General features: G+C 37.3%; 1 protein-coding gene across 4 annotated transcripts; it reads left to right on the plus strand.

The window, feature by feature from the left end:
- The first annotated feature begins 831 nt into the window (after positions 1 to 831).
- Positions 832 to 22,725, plus strand: INPP5E (inositol polyphosphate-5-phosphatase E). Of its 4 annotated transcripts, XM_072632944.1 has the most exons (12): positions 832 to 928; positions 3,136 to 4,227; positions 6,909 to 7,032; positions 8,379 to 8,476; positions 9,645 to 9,769; positions 10,665 to 10,784; positions 12,978 to 13,085; positions 14,922 to 15,083; positions 15,226 to 15,341; positions 15,951 to 16,010; positions 18,397 to 18,533; positions 20,132 to 22,725. In XM_072632944.1, exons 2-12 carry the CDS (start codon positions 3,380 to 3,382, stop codon positions 20,262 to 20,264), a joined length of 2,031 nt encoding a protein of 676 aa, XP_072489045.1. In that variant the 5' UTR covers positions 832 to 928; positions 3,136 to 3,379; the 3' UTR covers positions 20,265 to 22,725. The 4 variants fall into 4 exon arrangements, with proteins under 4 accessions (XP_072489045.1, XP_072489046.1, XP_072489048.1 ...); XM_072632945.1 differs by lacking the exon at positions 15,951 to 16,010; XM_072632948.1 differs by lacking the exons at positions 832 to 928; positions 3,136 to 4,227 and adding an exon at positions 6,701 to 6,833.
- Positions 22,726 to 26,682: the final 3,957 nt, after the last annotated feature.

The raw sequence follows: 26,682 nt of genomic DNA on the forward strand, positions 1-26,682 counted from the left end.
GCAAGTCTACTCCCCTGAGCTTGTTTTCTCATCTGTATAAGGATAAGAGCACCCACTTCATATGATAATGTATACAAAGTGCTTAGCAAGCTTTAAAGCCCTACATAAATGCGAGTTATTAATTCCATTTGAGGAGACTGGCCCAAAAGGCAACGATGAAAGGTATTCTAGTGTTTGTTTAGAGGCAGTGCATTGTGAAATACACAGCTGTCAGATTGCTTCTCAGAATAAGGGAAATTTATAGGTTCATGGGTCTTTCTGAGCTAGAAGGGACTTTGAGAGAGAATTTAGTCTGGGCCCTTAACTTTGCAGACAGGGAGGCTAAGGCCCAACTGCCAATGACCATGCCAAGCCAGGTCTCCAGTGCTCCAATACCTTTCAGGACCTCCTCCCCTTGGACTTGGAGCTCCAGGGACTTTGGAACTTAGGAGTAAATAGGAGCTGCAGGGTGGCTGTCCACCGCTTCCTTCTCCTGTCCCACAGACTTCCATCAGGAGCACAGAAGACAGTATTTATTACGGGCTTTGGGGAAGCGGAGTCAGATCCAGGTAGACTTCCTACGCCTGGAGGGGAGGCAGGAGCATTTAACTGGAGGCCCGAGGAGATCGAAACGCTTCTCCTGGCCCGTGGGTTGAGAGCCTTCGGCGAGAGGGCCACAAATCAAACCTCCCCCAGCAGCTTGAGAGGGAGGGCTGGTAGAAGGGGAGGGGCCCGGGGAGCTTTTACTGGCAAGTCCTGCCCTTGGATTGATGGGGGAGTGGGCGCGCGGCTGCGCCGAGGCGCGGATCCTCCAGACGCCAGGGGGCGCTGCCCCGTCCCCGTCCCACCTCCAGAGCCGCCCTTTCTCCGGCCTCAGTCGCGCGGTTGCTAAGGAGCTGAGCTGGGAGCGCGGCCGGGAGAACGAGGCCCCGGCGCGGGGTCCGGGCAGGTGAGCGCCGACCCTTCCTGAACCTCGGCAGGGAACCCCTACGGCTCCCCCTCATTCTCCGGGCCTCATTCGCGAATAACTCGGGGTCCCCCCAACTGCCCCCTCCTTGACTCCCCCCCGTCTGTGCCTTCCACGTCCTGCCTCTACACCGCCCTCCTTGCCATCCCCTCCGGCCTTCCTCCTGCTCTCCTGGTCTCCTCCTCGCCAGCCCCCGTCCCCTCTCCCTCCCTCCCTGATACCTCCAGGATCTCCTTCCCTCCCGCGCCCTCTCCCGGGTCTCCCCTTCCCGCCCCCCTTCTTCCTGATCCCCCCCCATGCTCCCCACCTCCATCGTTGCCCCCTCCCTCAGTGTCAGCGGTAGTCGTGAGGGGGTAAGTACATGTGGGTACTTGAGGATGAAGACAGAGGGTCGTGCCCCCGAGCAGTGCTGACTTAGAGCCCGCAGAGCGTTGGAGTGCCACCGCCGTGCCAAGGCCGCTGCGATCTTCCCCCTCACCGCTGCCAGGCCCTGCCCGGCTCACTTTGGGGCGTGCATGTGGGCTCTCCCGGTGCTCCCGCCGGGCCGGGCCATCACCCCGGGCCCCGAAGGGGTCTGCGGCTTGTGGGCCGTCACACGGAGACCCAGGAAGGAGCCTTCCCTGGCCGGAGCTCCCGTGCCCTCCTCCGCTTCATGTGCGGATGCCCTGAGACACAGAAGGCTGCAGGAAGGCAGGAGACAGAATTAGAGGAGGAGCTAGAAGTCATCGTGGATGGGTCAAGAGCAAGAATTGGATCTTGCCTAAGGTGGAAAACTGGAAACTGTTGCCTTGAAGTACAACACAGGTGTTTTATGAATTCCCTTCTGAAACAAAGGAGAAACATTTTTAAATGGATTTTTATTGCTATCTTTTCTTTTCAGATCTAGTTTTCCACTGTATCTCTTCTCCATTCCTTCTAAACAAAGAAGGAAGAGAAACACTCTAAAACAATCCATACCTTCAAAAAATCTGATAGGATGTACACTTTCATCCTTTAAAGCTAGTTGACCCTAGCTTCTGTAAAGGAATGGGAGGTGTCATCTCCTCTTGGATGACAAGATTATTCTTTATCATTTCAACATTCAATCTGTATTCTTTTAAGGTAATGGCTCTATTTTTATTTCCGTTTTTGTGTATATTTTTTTCCTGGCTCTGCTTTACTTCATTTTACATTAATCCATGAAGTCTTTTCCTGTCTCTCCATATTCACGTTTGTTGTTTCTTATGACAGGAATAATCCACTACATTCATGTACCATACTTTGACCATTTTCCAATCAGTGAGCAACTGCTTTGTTTCCAGTTCTTTTTTTACGACCACAGAAAGTGCTGCTGTAAATATTTTGGTGTATATGGAGCCTTTTGTTAGTGATTTCCTTGGGGTAGATGCCCAGCCATAGAATCTCAGAATCACAGGAGATGGGTATTTTGGTCAATCAAGGAGAGAGTTAAGATTTCAGATTTATGTGTAAATTATACTCTTTATATTTATGTGTAGTGGTTGGCATTGGATAATAATGATAATAATTGGCATTTATATAGTGCTTAAAGGTTTGCAAAACAGTTTACATCTGTTATTTCATTTGGTCTTCACAATTCTACAACATGGATGCTATTATTATCACCTGTTTTACAGCTGAAAAATCTAAGACTGAGAGAGTATAAGTGACTTGCCCAGTAAGTTAGTAGTTAGTCAGTTAGTAAAGTTAGTAAGTGTCTGAAAGAAAATTTGAACTGAGGCCCTCCTGACTCTATATCCAGCAATCCACTGAGCCATCTAGCTCCTTAGTGCTGTCAGAGCAGAATATAACTTGATAGCGAGTTTTGAAAGTCAGCTTGTGAATTTTTATCTGTTTTGCTCTCAGTGATACAACCAGGTCACTTATTGGTGGGGTTGGGCTGTCATCATTATAGTGGTAGTAACGTGAGGTCTTATCTTACCCTTTAAGGTAAAGCTTTCTACCAATATACATATATACGTATATATATGTATGTATGTATATCTATACATACAAAAGCTAGTTACAAATGTATACACAGATATCATAGCATTGCCTATGCATTCAGTGATTATTTGCTATGCCCTTGTATTTTTTTACGAAATCTTTTGTGTTAAATTTGAATTAATACTGAATAATAATTTAGTATGATTTAATAAATTCTAATGGTGTAGTATTTTCCTTCCTTTCAGGAAATTTCTGTGTGACTCCATGACTTCAAGATTTCCAACCATGTGCCAGTTGGCTGTGGCCATTTTACATCATCCCACACCCCAAAGTAAGGTATCTGTAGGGTCTTTGACTTTGGTATTTGGGCTTTCCAAACCCAAATGCATATCCAGGATATTCGAAGGGCCAAATGGTGAATTAACAAGGTGAGTTTTCTCAGGAAGATCAAGCTCCCAGGCTTGGTGGGAGCATGGACACTCTCAGAAGATGCCAACCAAGCCAGTGATAATGGATCCTAATCATTCAGTTTCCCAGCAGCCAGTAACCTGTGTGAATCCACAATCTGACACAATGCTAAAAGAAGCAGGATTGAAGAATGAGTTGCCTGAAAAGAATGAGCCTTGTGGGAACACCTCAGAGTTTCCTTTCAATAGACTCTTAAAACTTACGACTGAGGAAATGAAATTTAACATGAAAGTCAAATCCATCACCCCCAAACCACCCAGAAAACCAAAGCTGGAGCGAACATTTTCTTTAGATGAGAAAGGCTGGAGGAGAAGGCGTTTTAGAACAAGCCAAGAAAGCCTGACAGACCCTAATGAGACAGGTTCAACATCTGGCTCCCCACAGGAGGTGACTACAAATCCTCCAAATGTGACATTAAGTCATGATGGCAGTAATACTCCTCACAACCTCAATAGCCTACAAAGCACCTCTTTGCAAGATATTCCTGAACCAGGAGACATAGGAAATAGTACAAATCCCCCTTCCTCCTTGGAAATTACTCCTCCCACTGTGACAAGTGGTTCCCTGGAGCTTCTGCATGGGGTTACAGCTTCAGGGAACAAACTTAGACTTTCCAAAGTATTGCCACCATTACTACTTCCCCCTTTGAAATTGAATGTAGCATCTGAAACCCTAAGGACAACTAATAAAATTGACCCAGATTATGTAAATTATAAACATCATGCTCAAAGTAAATTGCTCCGGCCTGATAGTGGCCTGAGTGATGGTAAATTACAAAGCAGTATGGTTTGTGATAACTGTTCAACAACTTCTTTGAAGTCCTCATTCAGCCTTCTTACACCTATTCACTCAAAGGATATCAGAAACAGGTAGGTGACCCTCTTTAAAATTTTATATAAGTGACAGCTGGAGTCCCATTCATATGCAGAGACATGGACCAAAGACAGATGGAAGAGGTTAGAGTGTTGTATTGCCATATTTTATTTTCTAAGAAAGCGTCCAAAGATTACAGCCCTAATGACAGTTTTTCTATCTGTGGTCCAAGGACCCAACCTTGCAAAATTTGGAGAAGCTTGTCACTAGGTTGACCATGAGGTGATAATTTCTTTTTGACCCCAGGAGCTTTAAAACACCATCGACTAAATTGAAGAAAGGATGAAATCTGGATCAGTGGAGGGTTGCCCATACAGATGATATCACAGTTTCTTGAAGATAACTGTTATTACTGATTCTTCATCTTTATACAGATTATGTGAGCTAACAGCTCTGTTAGTTTTACTGCAGAATTCTGGTCTGGGTACAAGTTATCTTTACATTAAAGAATGCTTTTAAAGGATGATGATTTCCCATAATTTGGCAGGATGTACCTTTAATATTTAATTAATATTGAGTTTATGTCCTGAGAGGATTTAGCGTGCCTCCAGTATGTACTATGGTTTACTGCCATGTGAAACTAAACATACTATAGCCTATTTATCATTTAAAATTAGCATGCTACCTTATAATGGAGTGATTTAATAATTATGAGACTCCTTATGGTGTTTTTAGCAGAAACCTTAGTTTAATAGTTTAAATCTTTGTAAAGCATTTTATTGATACTTTTGTCTTTATTTCAGTCATTTCATTCCTCTTTTTAGATTAAACCTTCTCGTAACAGAACAAAAATATCTAGATTTAAGTAAATCCTTTTTTTTCCCTCAACAGAAGACTAGTTGAGAAAATTTCCATTTATTTAAATTTCTATAGAACTACAGGCAATTATGATTTTATTGGGTCCTTTTCTATTTATTGTGAATTAAAAGTGCTATAATTAGTCAGCGTAAAAGAAGCTAAAGGAAAAGTGGTCAGTGTTTTCTTTGGCTAGAGCTTCCAGGATGATCATCCCAAAAAGTTATACCCACAAATGTATCTGCTTTTTCCCTCAGTGAAAAGAATCGGCTAAGGAATAATAATGCTAACATTGCGTATTATGTCATTTGCACTTCGGGGAATTACAAGGATTTCCCTTTAGCTGCTGTTTCAGTCAAGCAGCAAGCAGTTTTTATTAAGTGCCTACTATGTGCCATGTGTTGAGGATGCAAAGACAAAAATAAAAGACCCTGCTTTCAAGAAGCGTACATTTTTATTGAAAGAAGTGAAATGTTTCAGTCATTTGGTGAGTGCCACATTGAATTATCTTTGTCCTCATTGGAATTTCACCCACTGAACCAAAGCAGAGAGGAAGAACTATATTAATGTGTAAGTTAAAAACTGAGAACTAGTTCTTCTTTACCCAATGATTCCATTCCCTTACCTCTAATAGAGTTAAAGAATCTTTTGTGCTTAAGTATTGTATTAGTTTCCTAGGAAATTCCATAACATCTTTGAAACTTAGAACTAGTGGGGACGTTAGAGAACGCTAATCTAAACATCTCATTGTAAACCAAATCCTAGTGATCAGAAAGGTCTTATCCAAATTGAATTGCCACAGTACAATGTGGACTCCAGTAGAATGTGAGATCCTTGAAGCAGGCACCAGTTTTTTTTTCTATAATTTCCTCGACATTTAGCACAATGCCTAACACGTAATAAGTGCATAAATAAATGCTTGTTGACTGTGATTGACTGAAGGTTACACAGTGGATTAGTAATAGAACAAGGACTAGGAACGTAACTCCCAGGTCAGTGTTCTTCCCACCTTACTGATATAGTCCAGAAAGTAATAGCCAAAACATGCCCAAGGATGAATTATCATGAGTCTTCCCATGCTCTGAAATAAAGGGGAATTGAACAGCTTTTTCACCTTCTACCTTAGGCATCAAAAGTACTCTTTTGTCTGTGACCAGGCTTGCAGAGCCAGTTTCCGAAAGTATTTTTGGGTAGCAGAAATGTTTGAAGGACATGTCAGGATGATTGATCCGAGTGAGTTGTATGGTGGTGCTTACCAAACTATTGTTTTCTAGTTCTCTGAAAAATGACTCAGGAAACAAGTTTATATAGTAGGCCTTACTTTAAAAAATGTTGAAGGTGAGTTGATTTTTTTGGAAATCAAATCTTATTTTAAATTTATGAAAGGAATGGAATATTCAAAGGAACATTGTGATGAATTACTTGGTAAAGTGAAGTCATGTTCAAAAAAAAATCATCCCTTAATATATGTTGTGTTAAATTTAGAGCTTTGTATATTAGATTTTCATAAAGTCAGGACAAATCCATATTTATCAGCCACTATAGTATGATGACTAAAAGCTGAAAGTGGGAAAAAATTATGCCAATTATTTTTCAAATCAGTTTCTAGTCACTATTTTGTAGGCAGTTTCCATTAATAGATTTGATTCAAGGAAATTAATATCTTAATATTAAAGTTTTGTAATCCTTTTCAGAAGAAATGATGTTACTCTGAGTTGATCTTAGCTGAGTTTGGCTACATCTCTCCGGAGAGTACACATAGTTGGATGCTTTTGCTGTATTTCTCCTTTGAAGATCTGTACCATTTGTAAGTACTTGGTAGCCTAACTCTGGAATTCACTCCTCATTATTTTGAATCTAGTCTATTTTATTCTTTTTATAGGAGCTATATGGAAGGAAGCCTCTTAGCTAGCGGTGCCTTGTTGGGAGCAGATGAACTAGCCCGATACTTTCCAGATCGGAACATGGGACTCTTTGTGGCCACATGGAACATGCAGGGCCAGAAGGTTGGATAACTGTTTTTGATCTAAGAGATTTTGCAGCTTGTAGAGGTGAGAGGGTGAAGATTGGAACAGAAGGAATAGCCTTATATAGTGAACTCTTTTGTCAGGTAGAATTGCTATGACCTGTTACCTGATTACTCTACCATGGCTAAGCAGTGTGATGTAATGGGATCCTGTTGTCTTTTTAACTAGTTATCCCCACATGAAAAATGAATAGTATACTAGCAGTCTGGTCATTTACCCAGATAGAGTGCTGCAAAGATTGATGATTTAGTGTTAATAAATAACTAAAGTGTTGGCTTGTGTGAAATAAAACAAAGAAAGTATTATTTTCCCTGTCATATGCATTTGTAACAGATCAAGGACAGAGAATTTACTGCTGCCACAGATTTAATCCAATTGGAAAAATATTTTATTCTGAGTTTTCATTATGAGACTTAGTAAAATCACTTATCATCTGGATTGGTTTGCCACCTGGAACAAAACATATTTCCAGAAAGCAGGAGGCAGTTTGGTAGTTCTGTACATGAAAATTTTTGTGTGTGTTTTTGATAGCATGTTTTTTAGAGTTTGTTGTTCCATATGTTTTCTTCTGAAATGAATAACCTGCATTAATCCAGGGGTCTCATTTGTTATAGCAGGGTCTATTGTAATAATACTTAATCTCAGAATGGTTTATACCCTAAAGATGAGAGGTCTGATGGCTCTCACTGAAACAGATCCACCAGTTCAGCTGGCTGTGACCACCATGATGTTTGTCTAAGCCATCTTTGCCCTTACTGCCAGAAATACAATTCAGGTCAGAAATATAGTAAATGTTTTCATGAATAAGTTGAAAAGAACAATTTTGAGAGAGCAGCAATGGTGGTATTAATATTTGCCAATTACACCTTTGTAGTTGGCACGTTTTGTCTTCACAAGGTTTAGTTTAAATTGATTGCCCTGAAAACTTGTGGAACACATTGCCTATGTTTGAAAACATAGAGCATAGAAAGTAGAGCGTAAAGAGACCTTGAAGATTAATCCAGACTCCTCTCTCATTTGCTTGATTAGATTTAATTGAATATTTAGAAAGAGAAAATTATACTATTTTACAAGCTTCACCAAGCATTTGCTCTTTGACCTTGGGCAAGTCATTTATCTTCTTGGGGCCACGTTTGGTCAAAAATAAATAGGATAATCCAGTACCCACATCTCAATAAGAAATGGCGTATTTATGATCCTCTAGTGAAAGGCAAGTTGTACCTTACTCTGCTTTTCTGATTGTCTTGCTTATGTTTTACAAGTCCTTATGCTGCTGCTTGTCATGTTGTCCTTTGATCTAACAGACTTGTTCAACTTTTGCTCAGGAACTTCCAAATAATCTGGATGACTTTTTATTACCTTCTGAAACTGACTATGTCCAGGACATGTACGTTTTAGGAGTGCAAGAAGGCTGTTCAGACAGGTATTATAGCCAGTGTAAATAAGACCTTGTTAGGTTGTATCTTTATTTCATGTGCTTCTCCTCTTCCCACATTTTTTCTTCTCACTTTTCCAGTTCTCATCATATTTTGTATTTGCCAAAATAAAAGCCAGAAGTGTTAGTTACAAACAAATTCCTACAGCTAGAAGATCTTTCTTTAAGTTCAACCTTTCTGTCTGTACCTAATACACCTAATAAAATGGATAGATGCCACTCATGGAAATTATTATCATCAACAAGAATTTGGGAGGGCATCTACTATGTGAAAGGCTCTGTGTTAGGTGCTGGTCATATCCAGTGTTATTACCTTTCCTATAATGACTAAACTGTGGTATAAAAAGCAAATTGTTCTTGTTCTACTTCCTCCCCCTCCTACTTTTTCTTAAGGAAGTAATTGTTATGTAATTTTTAAAAAATTACTAAGGGCTAAGGGAAAACATATTATGTACTCAGATGTCCTAGCCTGTTGTTTCTCAACTTTTGACTTTGATTTCTGAGTTTTATTTTTTATTTTCCTATGTAATTTCCAGATTCTTGTCTAGTGTTTTTGGACTGAAGTTTTCATATTATGTAGATAAATACTCTGTTATGGATATGTGTTAGATTCTGATGCAGTCATTTTAAGATTGATTGAGAAGTCTATCTGGTTTGTGTGCACTCTTAGAATTTTATTGTGTTTTCCTGATTCTTGACATTTTTGCAGGCTACCATATCATCAAGGAAGAACTTAGAAATCAGAAATCTCTTTACACAGAAGGTCCTAGAACAGAGATGCTTCTTTTTATCATGGGCCATGCTTTTCACAGAAGCTTAATATTGTTTGTTTTATAATAGGAAGCTGCTTTGACCTTTTCATGAGACTAAAAATGACTAGTTAAATGTATCACTTTGTTTATTACTAGGATTTTAGTTGCACTGTTTTCCTTTGGTTAAAAATAGCTTAGATTTTGTTGTTGTTTTTCTTAGATTTTTTTTCTCCCACAGTGACTTAATGAAGAAACTCAGTAGTTTGATTCTTAACTTTGCCAGTATTTTACCAGCTTGCTCTTCTATTATGAAAACAGAATGTAAAGTTTCATTTTTAACTGTTTTGTCCATGTCATTTCAGAGCTTAAGTGTAAATTTGTTGATTTTGTTTTCTTTTCCACAGAAGGGAGTGGGAGATCCGGCTACAGGAAACATTGGGACCCCACTATGTAATGTTGTACTCAGCTGCCCATGGTGTACTCTACATGTCAGTATTTATAAGAAGGGACCTCATCTGGTTCTGTTCAGGTATTAAATAGGTGGTGAAAGAAAATAGAAATTATACGAGGTAGGAGTTATGTAATACTACTATCAGTGGAATTGGAAATACATCATTACCTCTTAAAAAGCCTGACCTTTTATTAACATTAAAGGACAGTATTTATATACTTATTCTTGTTGTAATACATCTGTTTATAATGGATTGCTTAAATATAGAAATGCAGGAGTGTAACAGAATAGTTTATTTTACTATTAGGTTCCAGAAGGATTTTCATTTAGAAAAACAAGGTCATATAAGAAAAGTCAATACCTATTACAGATTTTCACCCCAGGTTACTACTTTTAGAAGCTCCTTAAATACTTGACTACGTGTTGATTATGCAATAATGCCCTACTTCTTTAGTGATCAGATATGGGGCAGCTTCAGCCAATTGGAAACATAGCTGTGGAACCTAAAGCAAAAAGGGCCCTGATCTCTCAAAATGGAGTGACTGAAGTCAACATACTTTATTCAAGAGAAGTCCTGGGGACCTCGCTCAGTCTACTTACCGAAACCACTAAGTTTATTTCACAGAAAACCTTCGTTTGCTCAGTGTTCTCCTTGCCTACCTAAAAGTAGCATGGATGCAGAAAATTAGAAAGTGGAGGGAGGGTGACTCTTAGAGGTAGGGATCCTAGTAACTGATATCCTGCCAATGAGGATATCTGAAATGTAAACACAGTTATCAAAACATAGCAGTCCAGGGTGATTTAGTGTTTGGGCAAACAGCCCCTGCCCCCTGGAAAGACTGCGTAGACCTCTGCTAATAAACTTGTCAGACACGCCTCTTTGGGAAAGACTGAAAAGGCAACAGGATCGTAAACAGAACAGTTTAAGTAAGAAAGTGATTCTGTCTTCTCTTTCTCTCTTTCCCGCGTGCAGAGGTAGAATATTCAACAGTGACTACTCGGATTGTGTCTCAGATAAAAACCAAAGGGTCGCTGGGAGTCAGCTTCACCTTTTTTGGCACTTCCTTTCTCTTTATCACATCTCACTTCACTTGTAAGTCATTTATTTTCTGAATTAAATTGTTCTTTTTTAAAAACTTCTCACTGCTTTCCTCTCTGTGATTGAATAACTTAAATAAAGTACCACTTAGTTACTCATGCTTGACATTCATAAAACTCTGGGATGTTTTTATATTAATCAATGGATTCCTCAATTGTTAATGAAGAGGCCTCCTCACCTCTGCACCTTAGAATCCCTCCCTCCTTCAAGGAGTGACTTAGGCACCATCTTTGATACATTACAAGGCCTGTACTGATCCCTCAGTCACTGATGATCTCCTAACCCTGCAGAGACACGGGATTTACTTGTTTAAATGCATAGCATATCTATCGACTCTTTAAGAGTCGGACATGTTTTGTTCTTGTATCCCCAGACCTTATCATTGTGTCTCAGACATAGCAGAAAGTTCATAAACTGAATAAATGCTGCTTATGAATTCAGAGAAGCCTAACTCCAAATACGTCAAAACTCATTCAGTTAATTTGTGCAACATGCTATAGTTGTTCCAAACGCCATATTTCAGATGTCCTTTTTTTTTAAACACAAGGAGGAAAACTAAGATGTTCCTTCTACTCTCACTGCCAAGAATATATAATGCCTGGAGGGCCCCCATGGTAGGGGAAATGAGAAGAAACTGACTTCCTTATTCAGATCAGTTCTGCATACTTTTTAAAGTAAAGTATGGTGGCCTTAAAGTAGGTGTGAATTACTGTGTCACAATAATGATTTCAATATCAGTGAATATAGCTAAATTTACAAAGTTTATTAATTTAGTAATAGCTAGCATTTATGTAGCATTGTAAAACACTTTACAAATATTGTTATTTTATCCTCACAGCAACCCTGTGAGATAGATTGTTACTAACTTCATTTTACACATGAAGAAACTGAAACAGACAGAAGTTGTGACTTGTCCAGGGTCACATAGCTAGTAAGTGTCCAAGGTAGAATTTGAATTCAAGTCTTTGTGACTTCAAGACTGACACTCTATCTACTGTGAAACTTAGCTTTTGGAATAAACATTACCCTTCCTCCCTCTCCCACTTTCCCTCACCAAAAAATCAAATTAACCCTTGTGTGCTTTTGGCAATTCAATCTAGACTATCAGTTATCTCCAGATTTGGGAAACTAGTTCTTGAGGGACCAGAGTAGTAAGGACTGAATTTTCAGGATGGCTATCTAATACACTATAGCATAGGATAGCAGGGATCTTTGTTGAAATTTCCTTGCATCACAATTTTTTTTTATCCTTTCAGAAAGCTAAATAACCATTTTGGCTTCTTGAGATCTTAGAGAAATAGTGCTATTTTATTTTACAAAAGGTTAAATAATTGGGACATGTATACCATCATACCTCAACCTTTCAGAAACCTTTTCTTCAATCTCCTCATTCACCTGAAACATCACTCAGTGAATACTTGCGTAAGGGAAAGTCTGGAGCAGAGGTGAGGAACCTGCGGCCCAGAGGCCACATGTGGCCCTCTAGGTCCCCAGCTGCAGCCTTTTGACTGAGTCCAAGTTTTACAGAACAAATACTTTTATTAAGAGGATTTGTTCTGTGAAGTTTGGATCCCTGCCACTGGTCTGGAGTTTTGTTTTTGGTGCCTTTGAAGATAGGCCTGTAACTTTAGTGAAGACAATCTTCTCAGTATACTTGAATGGCACAAGACAGTGACAGCAGAAAGAACCCCAAAGTATGAGAGTCACATGATTTTGGATTATGTTCTCAGCTCTGCCACTTATGACCTTAGATGAATCACTTGCTCTTTTGGCCTCAGTTTCTTCATATGTAAAATGAGGGGTTTAGACCCTTCATAAATAATGTCTTTAATTTCTTGCAGATCTGAAATTCTTTGGTTTTGTGACTATTGCCTTAAGGCTTCTGCAGACTTATGAAACAAGTGTCAAAGACTGGACCCCAAATTTGTAGATATCTGGTAGTTTAAACTCAGTGGTCAATTCTGCACAATGGACTATTAATTTTTTCAGGGGAGATAGGGAATATGTTCTGGTTTAAACCCCCAAACTTTGTACATTTGGCTAAATTAGATTGAGTTCTAAAAATAGAATCATTGTGACCCAGGAGTTTTTGTCTTCTTTAAGTGCATCATACTTCAAATGCCCAAAGAGTACTGAGCCTTGTATGAATTTTTGCGTCACACACCTTCTTTAATTCTTTTTTTGCAGCTGGTGATGGGAAAGTATCTGATCGACTTTTAGACTACAGTAAAACTATCCAGGCACTTACACTTCCTAAGAATGTACCAGATACAAACCCATATCGATCTAGTTCCTGTGAGTATTCAAATCTAAATGCACATTTTTTTTTAAAAATGCTGATATACTCATTTTTTTCTGCATAATTTGTCATGAATTAGTTACTTAAACAGAAAGCATATTTTCTGTTGCACTGTAGGAACTTGTGTAATAGAAAAATTAAAAAGTTTTAATTAAAATGCAATACAGTAAGCATTTATTAGCTGTCTGTTGTGTGCAGAACCCTTTGCAGGGTTCTAGAAGTGATACAAATTTTAGATGAGTCACAGTTCCTGCCCTTAGAGTCTACTATGGGCAGAGGTGCCATAGAGAAAATAATATTTCTATACTTATTATGTAATACATATGATGAAATACAAAACAAGAAGAGCACATGGGGCGGTAATTTCAAGATCACCAACTGTAGAAATTAAAAAAAAGAAAATCTGTAGAAATAGCTTCTAGCTAACTAGTCTCATTCATATAAAAATCGCCATTCTAAAAGCCATGCTTAGCCTGTGATCCTTCTCATTACAAAGTATGAGAGGGCATAATTTTAAATCTCAGCCCCAGTTGCCTGCAAGGGCCACATTCCTTGTTACTGTTATTTCATTTGGAAGAAGAAAAATTGAGATACAGAAATAGTACCTTGTTTATGCTAAATAGGAAGACTTTTTTTACTATCCTAATTTGGATATAATACTGCACCTTGTCATTGGATGAATTGTGGCTATTTTAAGTATAAGTGGAAAAAAAATCAGTGGAGATTTTAAAGTTTCAATGTTTTATTTAATGTTAAGTGTTAAAATTTAAATATTTTATTAAAAACATAGATCAAAAGAAGATCAATACAACCAACTAAACTTGCTTAGGAACTATTTACATTTAAGTTAATTTCAATATATAATGTATTACAGTTTTCCAGTCATTCTCTGAGAGTCTTCATGAAGATTTTTTTTTACCTGTTTACTTTCATTCACTTTTCCACTTACTTGATTGTAATTAAAATATAATCTGTTCTTTTGGTTCTACTTTTTTCACTTTGCATTGTTTCATAAAGCACTAGGTTCTCTGTATTCCTTATGCTCATTGATTCTAATTACATTATAGAATTACAATACTTTAGCATGCCATTATTTATTTAACTACTTTCCTTTTATTGAACATTTCCCACTTTTTTTCCTGACATATAATTCTATTAGGAAAATCTTTGAACAATGACTCTTTTAAAAAAAATTTCAATAACTCTTTCAAGGTTTGTTCCCAATAATGAATTTATTGGGTCAAAGTATATGATTATTTTTATAACTTTTAATGCATGCTATCAGATCTCCAAAACGATTCTACAAATTTGAAAATCCACTGGGAATGAATGATTGTGCTTGTTCCTTCACAATCCTGCCAGTACTTATTTTTGTTGCTTTTAATTATTTTTGCTAATTTAATGAATATGAGATATGCTATCTCAAAATTATTTTAATTTGCATCTTTTTGAGGATTTATTAAAGATGTTTTAGAACCTTGTCTTTTTATTAGTGTGAATTTTTTTGTGCATTTTGAATTTCAAGGGAGCTCTACAAAATAGTGGGTCGTTGCATAGCTAAGCAAACATTCCTCCTTGACACTTTGCAACAGATCTAGACAAGCTTCTCTGTCTATTCCAGAACTAGTCTTTTTCTCTAGATAGCCAGTCCTCAGAATTTAATGAATACCTGTTGAGAGTCTTTGTTGGGCCATTGAGCGCTTTATGTCCAGTAAGTATGCCTACTAGTTTTATTTTTAATCCATAGCTAAAGGCCAGGATCTGAAACTGCTTGTGTTATGGTGCTCAACTAGGAAATATGGCACTAATGAACCTTCTAACATTTGCTTCAGTGGATGTTACAAGTCGATTTGATGAAGTGTTCTGGTTTGGAGACTTCAATTTTCGACTGAATGGTGGACGGATGGCAGTAGAATCAATCCTGAAACAGAATCTGGAGATGAACATGTCAGAACTACTTGAGCATGACCAACTTATTAAAGAAATGAAGAAAGGTAAGTGGTATTGCAATTTTTTTCTAGTCACTTTAAAATTTTGGAAGGCTGAGGTATTTTGACCTGTTGGACTTGGTGAAAAGAGGCAATACCTTGGGACAGAAAGTCTTTATCATCCTTGCCTTGCCTTTCTGCCTTGCAGGATCCATCTTCAAGGGGTTCAGGGAAGCAGACATTCACTTTTTTCCTTCATATAAGTTTGATGTTGGAAAGGACAGCTATGATACCACTTCAAAGCAGAGGACCCCTTCTTATACAGTAAGAGGACTTCATTCCTTACCCTTCCTAGTAGGGAGGCAGTGCCTTTTTCTCAATGTTGAGCTGTAGGCTCACATATTCTTGAGTGTGTGGCTGCACCTCATAATGTTCTGTTGCACGTGGCTATATGAGCATCTTCACTGACTTGGTCTTCTTTCTGCACATGACATGTTAGATTACACTACATATGGCCATTTGCCAAAACAAATACTTATTGTTTGAAGAAACCCGGACCTTGCTTAGCCTATTTAATTCCAAAATTGATATCCAACTGGAAAATCTGTACACGTGGACTCTTGATTGTCACAATGATTATTTAAAAAAAAAAATGCCACTATGTAGAAACTGCCTAGAATTTTAGCTTATGATATTTTTTATTGGTTCTATAGAATCAGATTTTATTTTAGCAGACTTTGGGGTGGGGGGAAATAATTTGTTTTAAAGAATATATCATCTGATTAATTATAACCATTAGCTGTAAATACTAGAAGAAAAATCCCACATATTTTCTGAGGTTCCCATTTCTACCAAATGAATTTGCAGAAAAGTCCAATTCCTTTGCATAAAGGAACTAACAAAACTAATGTTTAATTAATAATTGTCCATTAGGTACCAGTGGACTTTCCTTTGTCTGCTGCCTCAGCTTTAGGACCTTTCCCTTCCTGTGCTGTAAGTTTGCTCTCAAACTCTCCCCCACAGTGGTAATGCTTCTTGAATGGGCAAAAGCTAAGAAACCATTGGAACTTTTATATACTGTTAAAGCTTAGCTAGTGGAACACATAGATTCTGTGCATGCAGCTATTTTCTTCTTCCGTCATAACACATGAGAAAACATGCATCCTGCTTGTGAAGGATTCATTGTCAAGGAATTGTCCATGTCAAAGAATCACCAATGAACATTAGTAAAGAACATTAGTAAAGAAATGGATTTTTTTATTCTAAGGTATACTTTAAGACAGCTCTATAATCTAATATCCTAATCTTTGAATACCAACCTCCCACTCCCCCAAAAAAGCACCAAATTCTGAGCACAGGTAACTCAGATGAAATAAATTCTTTGAAGTGAAGTGAGTCCTGAAATGGGTTGAGGTGAATGATGTTTGTTTTAAACAGTAGAACGTAAGAAGTGAAAGGGGAATGACAGAATTGGAAAAGAACCAGATCAGGTCTCTTTCTTTCACTACTATGGTTAGGGGGGAAATTCTTTTTTATTTATTTAGTTAGTATTTTATTTGTCCCTAGTTATATGTAAAAACAACTTCTAACATTTGTTTTTAAAACCTTGAGTTTCGTATTCTCTCCCTTCTTCCCTTCCCATTTCCCCTCAATGAGGAGGCAAGCAATTCGATACGTGTTATATGTGTGTAGTCATGCAAAATATATCCATAATAGTCATGTTGTGAAAGAAAACATAGACAAAAAAACCTCAAGAAAAATAAAGTTTAAAAAAAAGGAGGTGCTTCAATTTGTATTCAGACACCATCAGTTCTTTCTCTGGGGATAGGTAGCATTTTTCATCATAAGTTCTTCAGAGCTGTCTTGGATCATTGTATTGTGAGAATAGCTGTCATTCACAGCTGATCATCTCATAATATTGCTATTACATTGTACATAGTACATGTCACTTTGCATCAGCTCATACAAGTCTTTCCAGGTTTTTCTGAGAGCATCCTGCTCATCATTTCTTATTATTATTCAGTGTTCAATATTATTCAGTATTCTCAATATTATTCCCTCATAATCATATACCACAACTTGTTCAGCCATTTCTTAACTGATGGGCATCTTCTTGATTTCTAATTCTTTACTCCCAAGAAAGGGATACTGTAAATATTTTTATACGTATAGGTCCTTTTCCTTTTTTGTTTTTTATCTCTTTTGGAATACAGACCTAGTTAGTAGTATTGTAGGGGAAAAATTCTTAACCACACAAGCAAAAAAAAAATGATCACAAAAGATAAAATAGATCATTTCAATTACTTGAAATTGGATGCTTTTGCACAAACAAAATCAACTAGGATAAAAAAGGGGAAGTGATTTGCAGTAATTATCTCTAATAAAGGTATAGAGGTATATAGGGAACTAACACAAATTTATTATAAGACCAGAATACCTTTCTTTTGTATAAGTGGTCAAAGGGTGTAAACTACATTGGAAAGAATTGTAAAAATTTTAAGAATCATAGCAAAGATTGCTCAAAATCACTATTAGATAGAGACTTGCAAATCAGAACAACTCTGAGGTTTCACCTCAAACCCAGAAAACTGGCAAAGATGATAAAAGGTGAGAATAGTCAGTATTAGACAGAGTGCAGAAAGATAGGCACACTGATGCATGGTTAATGCAATCATTCTGGAAAGCAATTTGGAATATGCCAAGAAAGTGACTAAAATGTCCATGCCTTTTCAATAACAAATGTCATTGGAGTATATATATACCCCAAGGAGATTAAAAAAAAGTTCCAATATATATCAAAATATTACTTTTAACACTTTGTATAGTAGCAAAGAGCTAAGAATAAAGTACGTATCCACTGATTGGAGACTTGCCAAACAAGTTAAAATCCATGAATATAATGGAATATAACTGTAGTGTAAGAAAATATGAATATAGAAAAGCATAGGAAGATATGAACTTATATAAAATGAAATTTAAAAAAAAAAAAAGGAAACCCATGTATACAGTGACCACAATATCAATTTAAAGAAGAACAAATAATAAAAACTGAATGCTGTGAAATTTTACTGATCCAGCTCGGTCCCAAAGAAAAGACAGGAAAATGCACCTCCCTCTCTTCTTTATAGGGTGGGAACCCTATAGGTGTGGAACCTTGCATTTAATGTCAGACTTGGTTGATGGACTGAAGTGTTTTTTTCATCTTGTTTGTCAAAGGATATCTTTCTAGGAAGGTGAGGTAGGATGATGTATTGGGGAATGTAGGTGAAGTAAAAACAAAATATATCTATAAAATATTTTAAAAGACAAATGAGCAGGTCATGTGTGTTCCTATGGAATTCAGCTTAGTTTCGCTGCCTTTTGTAATCTCTCCCTATAGGACCGAGTTGTATATAAAAGCCGTCAAAAAGATGACATCTACCCAGTCAAGTATTCTTCCTGTCCTGATATCAAGACTTCTGATCACCGCCCAGTGTATGGTCTGTTCCGAGTAAAAGTGAGACCTGGGAGAGACAAGTTAGTGTCCCATTTGTGCATCTTTTTTTTTACAAGGGGTTATATCAGCTCATCTTAGGGTTAGGACTTCCATAGTTCACTGATTCTTGTCAGGTCCTGATTTAAAAAAAAAAATTAAAAAAATAAGTCTATGTTGCATGTGAATCTCATGGATTATAACTTTCTAAGGAGGGGTGTGTGTGTGTGTGTGTGTGTGTGTGTGTGTGTGTGTGTGAGATCTTTATTTTTATCTTAGGGGAGCAAGAGGTTAACTCAAATCATCACTAAGATAACTCACTGAAAATAGGCCCAATTTAAAACTTGTTTTCATATTTTTCCTCTTAAAATCAAGTTTTTTGATACAGATCTGAGTGAGACATTCAGAGTTAGATGGCAAACTAACTCTTCAGTCAGGAGAATATAATCTTTAGATCAGGGGCTGTTTTTTGTTTTTGTATGTCCAATACCTTGAACACAGTATACACTTAAGAAGTGTTTTGATGAATCAGGCTTACCTTGAATATTAGAAAACTAGAGTAGCTAAGACCAGAAAGAAAAGCTATTGGTATATCCCCCAAGACAAAGGGGCCCCTTTAAGGTATATGATCAATCTATTCTGTTTCAATGTACTCCTCCCAGGGCAGCTAGGTGATGCAGTGGATAAAACTCTAGTCCTAGAGTCAGGAGCACCTGAGTTCAAATACAGATTCAGACATTTATTAGCTGTGTGACTCTGAGCAGGTCACATAATCCTGATGGGCTCTTAAGAAAACAAAAACAGCGTACCTATCCCTTGCTCCAACATCACCTTGTGGCTCTAAGTTTTCCCCTTGGAAACTGGGCTCTGCATTGCACGGCAGTGACCAGTGAGTATGAGCCCTGCCTTCTAGTTTTGTATTTTGAGGAGGACATAGTAGTTGCACAGGATGAGCAGACACACATGGATAGAAAACCGAATCACAGATCTCATTACATTATCTTTCCCCTCAAACTCATTGCTTTTCCCAAACATCCCTGTTACTATTAAGGGCACAACCAGTCTTCCAGTCATTCAGGTTCACAAGACTCCTCAATTTCCCTCATTTCAAACAGATCCAGTTATTTCCTCAGTCTTATTTCTACCTCCACATTTTTGACATCTATCCTATTTTCTCTACTCACACTATCACAACCCATGGTATACTATAATAAAAGCCTCCTAATAGGTTGCCCTCTCTCGGGTCTCTCCCTGCTTATACATAACTGGCAATGTTGGTTGGATACTCAGTAAATTCCAGAGGCTCCCAATTACACCTGGAATCAAAGGTTATTTCATCTTTATTTTATCCTTTTTAATTTCTATTTTCATGTAAGTTTTATGATATAATGATTAGTATAGCAATACATTTATATATAAATAAGTAAATCTACATACCCAGTTGGAGATGTTTGTAGACCACTGCCCAAAACCACTCTTGTACTCAACCACAAAGAGCCCTTTATAAAGGCACCAGAAAATGTGTGCATGTGCCAAAGGGAAAGAAATCTCATTTTGTTGTAGCTCTTACGTAGTTCAAATTGTTGCCTGGTTTTGTGGTTAAGAAGCCATATCTGTATCACAGTTTCTCTTTCCTTTACAGCATTCCTCTAGCTGCTGGCAAATTTGATCGAGACCTCTACTTAGTAGGAATTAAAAGACGATTGTCAAGGGAATTTCAGAAACAGCAAGCACTTAAAGATCAAAAATCCAGCATGATTTGTACTGTTTCCTGAGAAAGCTGACCTTGCAAGAACCTGACAAGCCATAAGTAAGAGAAGATCACCCTAGCAGGCCAAATGAATATTTCAGTCTGTGTATGAAGAGAACTCAGTGTAAAAGACTAAAGTAGTTTTGTTTGTAATCACCCATTCCATCTTTAATGACCCATGAAGACTATCTTAAAAGTTATTCTGTTCTCTGTATCTTACAAAAAAACCTAACACACTGGCTGTGAAAATTCAGTAATTATGTGGTACCTAACTTACCAGTGTCCTGGGAAGGACAGGTATCCTGAGAACAATTTGGATTTCTTGTAAATAATCACTCCTCTATTTGTAGTACTTCCATTATGAGCAAGGCAAATTATCTTTATTGACATTTCAGGTAATTCTAGCCTTTTTTAGGGTTCCTCCATTGTGTTCCTCCAATAGTATATTAATACAATCATTGGCATGCTGCTTTGGCAAACACCTGAATTACATTTTGCCCTGAATAGCTTATATGATCTAAGGCAGTACTCTATTTCCTTAGTATTTTCTGCCGAAGAGCTCTTTAATACCTGGCTAAATTTTACTTTTTAAAAAAATAGATAATATTGGCCGTATGCCCCACAGTAACTCTTGTAGGCACATCTGTGTTCTTCCTACATTTAGCCTCCAGAGACATATACAGCCCCCATATATAAATATATATCCTTTCCTATATACATCATTCCCCTAGTTACAATTGAATATAATGCCACAGGATAGTAAGCCATTTGCTTAATGGCCTACTTCTCCCTTACCCAGGGCATTAGGTCATGAGAGTAGAGCAGGTAGTTTGTCAGTTGTGCTCAGGGAAGTTTTAAAAGCTAACCTTGTGGCTTAGGCACTCTTAGGATTGTCCTTGGACATGAACCCCAAAACCAGGAGTCACTATTAAGAGGATACGAGGCCATGCTGAACAGTCTGGTTGCCCTTACCAAATTCGAGAGATGACTGAAAGCCAACTTGACTCTAGGAATGGGGAGTGAATGAAGTGATTCTCCAGGATTGATACAATATATGCAGTATCACCACAGAACTTCATTTTTCATCCTTACGAATTTTATCAGCTATACAGATTCCCGTGGAGGTCACCCCCAAGTGTCATTTTATGGAACTACAAGATTTTTGGGAAACAAGGGAACATTGTAGAAAGGATGTTTACTTTGTTCATGTCAGTTGCTTTTTTTTTTTTTAAAGAATAAGCCACGGAATAGCATCATTTTAAATCCTTTTCACTTACTTGCCTAATGGTTTGGATATTTGGAGTGTTATTATTTTGCACTAATCCTGGAGAAACAACTACAGATTTTTAAGAGGGTTTACAACACATACTGCTGTTTTGTTTCTTGTCTCATAACCAAAAAATGTTATGCCTTGAATATGTGGCAATCAAAGTGGATTCAATCTAGTCTTCTAAATTAATATTTATTTTTCTTATTTATATTTTAAAATAAATGTATATATTAAAATTTATAAAGTGAACCTACATCTTACCTGTAGGTGTGTTTTTTTAGCAACTTTATAGTTCTAACAAAATATATATATATACACATATATATGCATATATAACCTTCAAAGTTGAAATGTTAAAACTAAAAAACAACTGACCAGAATCTTTCTGAATTTCAATTATGTGATTTCTATTTTCTAATCTATAAGTAAATTTATTGTAAATACATCAGAAAGTAGTGTATTGAAGTGAAACTCCCAATTTCTGCCATAAGAATAGACTACAGAATTTGAATTTCCTGATATAAACTTGTGGTTGAGTCAACAAAGAACTTTTTAAAAACAAAATTCAGTCTTTTAAGATATTTATAGAAATGCATTTTTTTCTTATAGGTAAGATCCTATTAGGAAGAATCTCACAGAGCTGTTCAGTTTCATTTTGCTGGAATGTTGTATACAATATTGTTTAAATAAGTAGGCCATGCATTTCACTTAAAAATCATGGTTATGTTGGCTTTTGTTGTAACATCATTTGGCCTGAGCAAATTTTTTTTTTCCAAATGAGGAGGAATAAATTTTATTTCTTCAACTTTAAAGTAATTAATACATGAATTCATTTATATAGTAGTTTGTGATTTAAGAGCTTGGGAGGAAGGCACTATATAAATCTGATTTTTAAAATCATTAATTCTGTGTTGAGTAAATTACTTAACCATGAACATTCAGATTCTTTATGAAATTAATTCACTCCTGGAAAATTATAGTTAGAGTAATTTTGATTGAACACAAATTATAATTGTTAAAGTTATGAAAAGTAAATTTTCCAAGCAATAATCAAATCTGCTTAAAATTTTGATTTGATTAGTCTGAGTTGCTTATTTAAAAAATTTTTGTGTATTAGGTCTCTTGTAAATTGTTTTCATCTTGAATTTTTTTTTACTTAAGCTATATATATATTTTTTGTACTTACACAATTAAAACTAAATTGCCAAGAAACAAACCCAAAATGTAGTCTGTGGTTTCCTAATCTTCTCTTGGTATTTTTTTCCTCAAATTAACAAAAATCTACTTTCTCTCACTTCAGCCTCCCCCTTCATCTTCCCCCCCAAAAAAATCCTTCAAAACACTTTTAAAAATATTCATCACCAAGCAAAAGATATTCCTGCATTGAACATGTCCAAAAAAGTTGAGTCTGATTCTGCATCTCAAATATATCACTTCTCTGTCAAGAAGTACTATGCTTTATCATAGGTCCTCTGGTCGGTCCCTATAGTGATCATATTTCTTGAGTATTTCAAAGTTGTTTGGGTTTTTTAAATTAATTTTATTTATTTTCAGTGTTCTACAATCACTATCATATAACCTAGATTTTTTTTTTCCCCTCCTTCCCCCCAGGTTCTCCCTCCCTCCCCAACATGGCATACAATTCCGTATAGGTTCTACACATATATTCCTATTAAATACATTTTCACTGTAGTCATACTGCGCAGAAGAACTAAAATGAATGGGAGAAATCATATAACAAACCAAAATGTAATGCACACACACACAAAAAGATCTGCTACATTCTGCGACTGAATTCCGTAGTTCTTTCTCTGGATGTGGAAAAGTTGTTTGTCTTTATGATGTTACTGTATCAATTGTTCTAGTTCACTCTGTTAATAGTTTATATAGGCCTTCCAAAGATTCACTGAAACTCTCCCTTTCATATCTTACAGAACAATAGTATTCCATTCTATTCATGTACCATAATTTGTTCAACCGTTCCCTAATTGATGGGCACCCCTTCTCAGTTTCCAGTTCTGTACCACACAAAAAGAACTGCTATATGGGTATATGAGACCTTCACATCTTTCTTTGATCTCTTTGGGGCACAAGCCTAGTAGTCCTATCTCTGGATGGAGATGGATACCACAGTTTAATAACTTTTGGGGCATAGTACCAAATTCCTTTCCAGAATGGCTGGACCAATTCACAGCACTGTAGGTGCTACAGTGCATCCATGTGCCGGCTTTCCTGCAGCCGCTCCAACATGCATCATTTTCCTTTTTCATCAAGTTTGCTAATCTGTTAGGTATGAGATGAAACTGCAGTTATTCTAATTTGCATTTCGATAATTATTAGAGTTTAGAACATTTGACCTTTCATCAATTGCTTCTCATAGGATTTGAACTAGATTACTAGTAAGGTACTGTAATTTTCTTTTTTTTTCATTTGTTTTCAGTTTTCAACAATCACTTCCATAAGTTTTAAATTTTCTCCTCCTGAGATGACATGCAATCTTAGATGGGTTTTACACATACATTCTTATTAAACACATTTTCACATTAGTCATGTTGTATAGAAGAATTAAAACGAATGGGAGAAACCATGAGAAAAACCAAACCAAAATAAAACATAACACCAGAGAAAATAGTCTGCTTCATTCTGTGTTCAGCTCCATAGTTCTTTCTCTGGATGTGCCTCAAGAGTCCTTTGGGGATGTTTTAGGTCCCTGCATTGCTGTGAAGGGCTAAGTCTACCAGAAGAATTCCTTGCACACTGTGATTATTGTTGTGTACAAAGTTCTCCTGGTTTTCCTCATTTCACTCAGCATCAGTTCATATAAGTCCTTCCAGGTCCCTCTGAAGTCTTCATTTCTTATAGCACAATAGCATTCCATTATATTCATATACCACAACTTGTTCAGTCATTCTCCAATTGACGGGCATTCCCTCAATTTCCAGTTCTTGGCCCTCACAAAAAAGCTGCTATAAATATTTTTGAAGGTACTGTAATTTTCAAAAGAAATGTTCAGAAAGGTTGCCACTAATTAAAGTTAGTATTTCAAAACTGCACAGAAGCTTCTATCAGATCAAGAACTGACTTGTGAATGGGACATAAGGTGTCTATACAAAGATAAGGACATTTTGGGTTTTTTTATGAAATACTCCATCTTGACAGAAATTTATTAAGACATATTAGATGCTTAAGCTTCTGAACTATTCTTTCCTATGCTGTCTAGTAAATCTAATATTTGGCATTATCATATACCTTGTACATACTAGGGATTTAATCTATACTGGGGTCAATAAAATACCCACAATATGCTAAGCAGTGAAGATACAAAATCTTTGCTGTTAAGATGCTCATATTCTACTGAAGGGACATAACTTGTACATATATGCAGTAATTTGAGGAGAAAACATTTATCAGTTGGAATCGGGAAAGGCTTGAGATGAACCTTGAAAGAGGAAAGAGATTATAAAACCCAAACATGAGAAAGATGTGCATTCTAAACTGCAAAAAACAGGAATACAGGAATTGGAATGTTAAGTGTAGGGACCACTGGCAGGTCTATTTGATTGGAACATAGTGTATAAAGAGGAATAATATGAAAAGAGGCCTGGGAAGGTAGGTTGACACCAAACTGTGGAGAACTTAAATTTCAAGCTGAAGAGTTTGTATCTTTTCTTAGAAATATAATTTTTTGAGTAACCTAGTAACAGAGAATTGTGACATAATTTGACAGCTCCATGGAACGCTGACTGAAAAGGAGAGACTGGAAACAAAGCTAATTAGGAGGCTAGCCAAAAGAGCAAGAAAGGAGTGTGAGTAGAACAGATAAGATATGTGAAAGTACAATTGACTAGACTGGACAACAGATTGGTTGTAGGGGTGAAAAGGATAGGAAAAAATTGAGGCTGACTGACTTTGTGAACATGGGTAACCAGAGGGATGGTGGTCACAAGGGATAGGCTTTTGGGGGAAAATAAGTTCCAATTTGGACATGCTGAATTTGTAGTAGTAGAAATTGTAGAAAGCCAACAATAATTGGTGTGGGATTGGAATTCCAGAGAGTAGGGCTGGATATATAGATCTGGGTATTATCTGTAACCAGATGACAAAGCCAAGGGTGCTATTGAGATCACTATGAGTAAGAAGAAGGAGTAGTTCAGTCTTAGACACTTCCATGCTTAAGAGGGTAGGTGAAAGATGATCTAAGGAAGCCATGTTGCCACATGTAAAATAAAAGAAGTGGCACAGATACCAAAAGAGAGGATAGCTAGGAGCAGAGGACAGCAAAGTGTCAAAAGCTATAGAGAGATCAGGGAGGAAGAAGGACCTGAGAAAAGGGCATCAGGTTTAATGGCTGAGATCATGTATAACTGTGGAAACAAATTTCATTCTAGTGGTGGAATTGGAAGCCATGTTGCAAGAGGTTGGGAAGTGAGTCAAAGGTGAAAAAATAACAGCAAAATGACTATAGATCATTTTCTTAGGATTTTGGCTATGAAAAAAAGAAAAAAGATATAATTTGGACTTCCTGCTAAGATACCTGCCTGAATGAGAGAGGCAGGCAACCCAGTTCCACATACTTCAGCAAAACCCTAAGTTCACTCCCTACTGAATGATAAATTCAATGAAAATCTGTAATTTTTTATACACCAGAAATGCAGTCAGCCAGAAGTCCATTGGCAATAGAAAAATCTATTCCATTGCCTCTGAAAAGTCAGAGGTAGCTAGGGACATATGTTGCCTACGAGGCTCTATGCTCAGAGGCACCAAGAGCAGAAAGCTCCCTTGAAAAAAGCCTATAGTGGTGAGCTTCTAAGCCCCACGCAGCAGGCAGTGATCAACTCACAGACCAACGCAGCACCACAGTGCTAGCACTGAGATGGCTCAGGCTCTAAGGTCCCTAATACTCTGACCCAAGACACGGCCAGAGAGCTTTAAAGATCCAATTAGGAGGAGCTATCTAATGTTGTGTTAACATTTCAATGGGAGAGAACCTCACTGTCTTCCAAGGGCAGTAAGGGTCCTAGGGGTAGACTGGTTCTAAGGGTTTGAAAAATGGGGGAAGGCTATAGAACTTGTTATTTTTTGTAAGTGAGACGCATGAAAATAAAAAGAGGAAGGCGCAGGAAGAATTGATCCCTTTTCTGAAAGGGTCAAAGGAAGATAGAACACACCAAGT

This window comes from Notamacropus eugenii, chromosome 1 (assembly GCF_028372415.1).
Source record: "Notamacropus eugenii isolate mMacEug1 chromosome 1, mMacEug1.pri_v2, whole genome shotgun sequence".
In the NCBI taxonomy this organism is placed as follows: domain Eukaryota; kingdom Metazoa; phylum Chordata; class Mammalia; order Diprotodontia; family Macropodidae; genus Notamacropus; species Notamacropus eugenii.

What these genes read in the sequence shown, in the direction of transcription:
- INPP5E (XM_072632944.1), top strand. Translation starts at nt 3,380, where the DNA reads ATGCCAACCAAGCCAGTGATAATGGATCCTAATCATTCAGTTTCCCAG. An exon ending in TCAAAGGATATCAGAAACAG is followed by an intron (nt 4,228 to 6,908) that starts GTAGGTGACCCT and finishes TTCTTTTTATAG; the next exon opens with GAGCTATATGGAAGGAAGCC. An exon ending in GTGAGACCTGGGAGAGACAA is followed by an intron (nt 18,534 to 20,131) that starts GTTAGTGTCCCA and finishes TTTCCTTTACAG; the next exon opens with CATTCCTCTAGCTGCTGGCA.